This window comes from Chlamydotis macqueenii, chromosome 8 (genome assembly GCF_036417535.1).
Source record: "Chlamydotis macqueenii isolate bChlMac1 chromosome 8, bChlMac1.mat, whole genome shotgun sequence".
Taxonomy (NCBI): Eukaryota; Metazoa; Chordata; class Aves; order Otidiformes; family Otididae; genus Chlamydotis; species Chlamydotis macqueenii.
The window spans coordinates 29037231-29040875 of record NC_141563.1 but is presented as its reverse complement, the minus strand read 5'-3'; the positions used below and the strand labels follow the sequence as shown (position 1 = coordinate 29040875).

General features: G+C 57.8%; 1 protein-coding gene across 1 annotated transcript; it reads right to left on the bottom strand.

Moving 5' to 3' along the window:
- Positions 1 to 2109: 2109 nt before the first annotated feature.
- Positions 2110 to 3279, bottom strand: FOXE3 (forkhead box E3). The gene has a single exon (XM_086753941.1). It carries the CDS (start codon positions 3277 to 3279, stop codon positions 2110 to 2112), a length of 1170 nt encoding a protein of 389 aa, XP_086610067.1.
- Positions 3280 to 3645: the final 366 nt, after the last annotated feature.

The window sequence follows — 3645 nt, the reverse complement described above, 5'->3', positions numbered from 1 at the left end:
AAGCCCTTTCCAACACTGGCTCCCTGCTCCTGCAGGGCTCTAGAGTGATGGCAGGAGCAGGCTCAGCCTGGCCTGAGATGTCCTGGCTCAGCCACCTCTCTAAATGGAGACTGGTGATGAGCAGCATTCCTCAGGGGTTGGTATTGGGCCCAGCCCTGTTCAACATCTTTGTCAGCAACATGGACAGTGGGATAGAGTGCACCCTCAGCAAGTTTACTGACGACACCAAGCTGTGTGGTGCTGTTGACACGCTGCGGGGAAGGGATGCCATCCAGAGGGACGTGGACGGGCTGGAAAGGTGGGCCCATGCAAACCTCATGAAGTTGAACAAGGCCAAGTGCAAGGTCCTGCACATGGATTATGGCAATCTCAGCACAAATACAAACTGGGCTGAGAATGGACCGAGAGCAGCCACAAGGAGAAGGACTTGGGGGTACTGGCAGATGAGAAGCTCATCATGAGCTGGCAATGCGCGCTTGCAGCCCAGCCCAGTATTTTAAGGGATATGTTTTTTCAGCACGCTCATCGCAAGCAGGGCTATCACTAAGGGAAAAACACAGAAGCTGCTGCTGGTACCAGCGTGAAAGCGGAAAAGGTGAAGCAGGAGGGACCAGGGAGCAGACCCAGAGCCCAGTGGCTCAGCTGAAGGCAGCAGACCAGAGCTGGGCCAGCTTTTAGAGACAAGTGGAGCCCCAATTTTAAGGAGACCAAGAGGAAAAAAAAATATTTTCTTCCCTTCCCTCTCATACTAACTCCACTCCCAGTTTCTACAGTGTACATGGGATAAAAGAACAAAAAGCCAGCTCCCAACCTCTGGGCAAAAGCTGATTCCTTAGGCACCTGCCTGTACACCCAGCTTTCAGCCATGACCAGCAGCTAGGGATGAAATCCTCAATTTTACACCAAACCTCAACTAACATCCAAATTCTGCTTACGCAGGAGGAAGGCGCAACAGGGACCACGAGAAACTGCACTGCTTCAGAGGATACCCTCGAAATGCAGGAGAGAAATCCTAGCCTGTCACTTTTAATTTAATTTAAACATTCTCTGGGTAAATTTAAAAAATCCTGGGATGGGGAATTCTGCCTTCAAACCTGCCGAGGTGGTGGCTGGCAGTCCTATAAATAAAGAGCAGCAGCCCGGCCAGTGAACAGGTTGGAATTTTAATTGATTTTGTTGCAAGGAAGGAAAGCTACAATCTCCTGATTTGATGTGCTAAATCAGAATTTCACCTGCAAATGATCACTCAGAGGGAAGACACGTGCCCTGCTACACAAACGGAAACCATCGAGTCCAGTAAGAGCTGCGCGGGCAAATCTTGCATCTTCCACGCGACAGAAAGCTTACCGCAGCCTTCACATGGCAGTGCTTAGTTACAATTCGCTTTTTTAAAAATCGTAATAAAATAGCTTTAGAAAGTGTCACTAAAAAGGTAAGACACGGCAGTGTCACAACAGCAGCACGAGTCTGCCTCCCACCGGTTACGAGACTGATAATTTCCTCTCGCCAAGGCCCGGCCGGAGCCAGAGGAACGGCAGTACTGAACATGTTGGAAGGAAAAGCTTTATTTTAAAAAAGTCCTTTCTAACAATAAAAGTTATTTTTAAAAACAGTAAAAAGAAGTAGTCAGGGTGGCTTTTTTTTTCCTATGCGGAGGGAAATTATAAACATCTTAAATATTGATTTAAAATCCAGTGAATTTGTTTAGTTTTGTTTTGGTTTTTTTTCCATAACTTTCATTCCAGTTACACAGGAGGCACCCAGGGAAGAGAGGAAAAAGCCCATTTGCGAGACAGTTCCTGCACATTACACGATGATGCACGCACCTCCTGGGTGTGCTCTTTCTCACCCAGGGGTGCCCCGGGTGCCCCGCCTGGGTCGGGCTGTGCGGAGGGGACACCCCCGGTGTGGGGAGCTCACCTTGTCTCCAGGTAAAAACAAGCTGAGAAAGAGGGGAGTTGGGCCCCCCGCAGACATGTGTTCGCACAGAGCTGGAGGCCAGGGTCTCCCAACACAACCCCAGCTGATCCCCATGGCGGGGAGAAGTCCACATGTACAGAGATGCTCATGGGAGCCTGGCGATGTCTGGCCAAGCCACCTCTGATCCCATCACATGTACCGCTCCAGGCCAGTGGGGAAACTGGGCTGCCTCACGTAGGAGTTGCTGGAGCCGAACTGGCTGAGAGGCGATGCGGAGAGCCCCAGGAGCTGCTCGCCATGCTCGGCGCAGGCCGATGGCCGCATGGCCGGCAAGGCCAGTCTGTTGGGAGCCCCATAAAGCTGCGGGCTGCCGGGTGAGTAGCTGCCCTGTGCCACAGGCAGGTGAGGGGGCGAGGCGGCGTAGGGGTAAGCCAGGGTGTTGGGGCCAGCCCGGCCCAACAGGCTGGGGCTGACGGGCTGCGCCTGGAAGCAGGAAGGCTCGGAGCTGCTGGCAGAGCAGGTGGGAGCCAGCTCAGCCCCGGGCAAGCCCAGGGATGGGTGGCCCAGCTCGGCGGGTGGCGAGGGCTGCAGGGCCTGCTGCCCACTGATAAGGCTGTCAATGCTGAACATCCTGGGATGCTGCGCCGGCGGTGCTGAGCTAGTTGCATAGGGGTGGAAGACAGAGCTGGAGAGCTGGGGGCCGTAGCCAGGTGAGCAGAGGGCATTGGGGTAGGGTGCTGTGGGTGCCGTGGGGCGTCCGGTGGGTGGGGGCGTGAAGGCACTGGAGTTTTGCATGTAGCCAGGGTAGGTGGTGATGTCCGTGCGCTTGAAGCGTTTCCTCCGGCGCAGGAAGCTGCCATTGTCGAACATGTCCTCAGCGGCTGGGTCCAGCGTCCAGTAGTTGCCCTTGCCAGGATGGCCGGGTTCCCGGGGGATCTTGACGAAGCAGTCGTTGAGGGTGAGGTTGTGGCGGATGCTGTTCTGCCACTTCTTGGGGTTCTCCCGATAGAAAGGGAAGCGCTCGGTGATGAACTTGTAGATGCCTCCCAAGGTGAGCTTCCTCTCGGCGGCGTTGGCGATGGCCATGGCGATGAGGGCGATGTAGGAGTAGGGAGGTTTGCCCCGCTGCACCGGCCGCTTCCTCCGACGGCCACCGGCTGGGGGTGGTGGCTCCTCAGGGGGCGGCGGTGGGGGTGGGGGACTGCCCCCACCACCCCGCGGCTCCGGTTTTACCGGTAGCCCCTGGCCGGCGGGCGGAGACCCCCGGGGTGGCCCGGGGGAGCCGGGGCTGGCCGCGGCGGGGCTGGGGGCCGGCAGCGTGCACATCCCGCGCAGGCAGGGGAAACCGGCCGCGTTCATATACGGCCCTCGCCTTCCTCCTCTTCCTCCTCGGAGGATGAGAGGGGGCGGCGGGAGAAAGAACCCCCCCCCAGGGGAAGGGAAGGGGGGAAAGGGAGCTCCCGGAGATGGGGAGCTCGGTTCCGAGTCGCTTTGCAATATATAGGGCGGTCGCCCCCCTCCCCACGAGGGGCGTGGGGTGCCCGGCCCGCCCCAGCCCCTGTGCCCCGGCGGGAGGGGGAGGCCCCTGGGGAGGGGTCTGGACTCCCAGGATTAAATCCCCCAGTCTCTCCCCGGGGTTTTCTTTCGCAGCCATGTCCCCGAGGGGGTCCCTCCCCCAGGGGTCCCGAGTGCCAGCGCGGCGGCCGGCTGCGCTCCCGGGCTGTT

Excerpts from the sequence above, each read along its gene's own strand:
- FOXE3 (XM_086753941.1), bottom strand. The coding sequence starts at position 3,279 with ATGAACGCGGCCGGTTTCCCCTGCCTGCGCGGGATGTGCACGCTGCCG.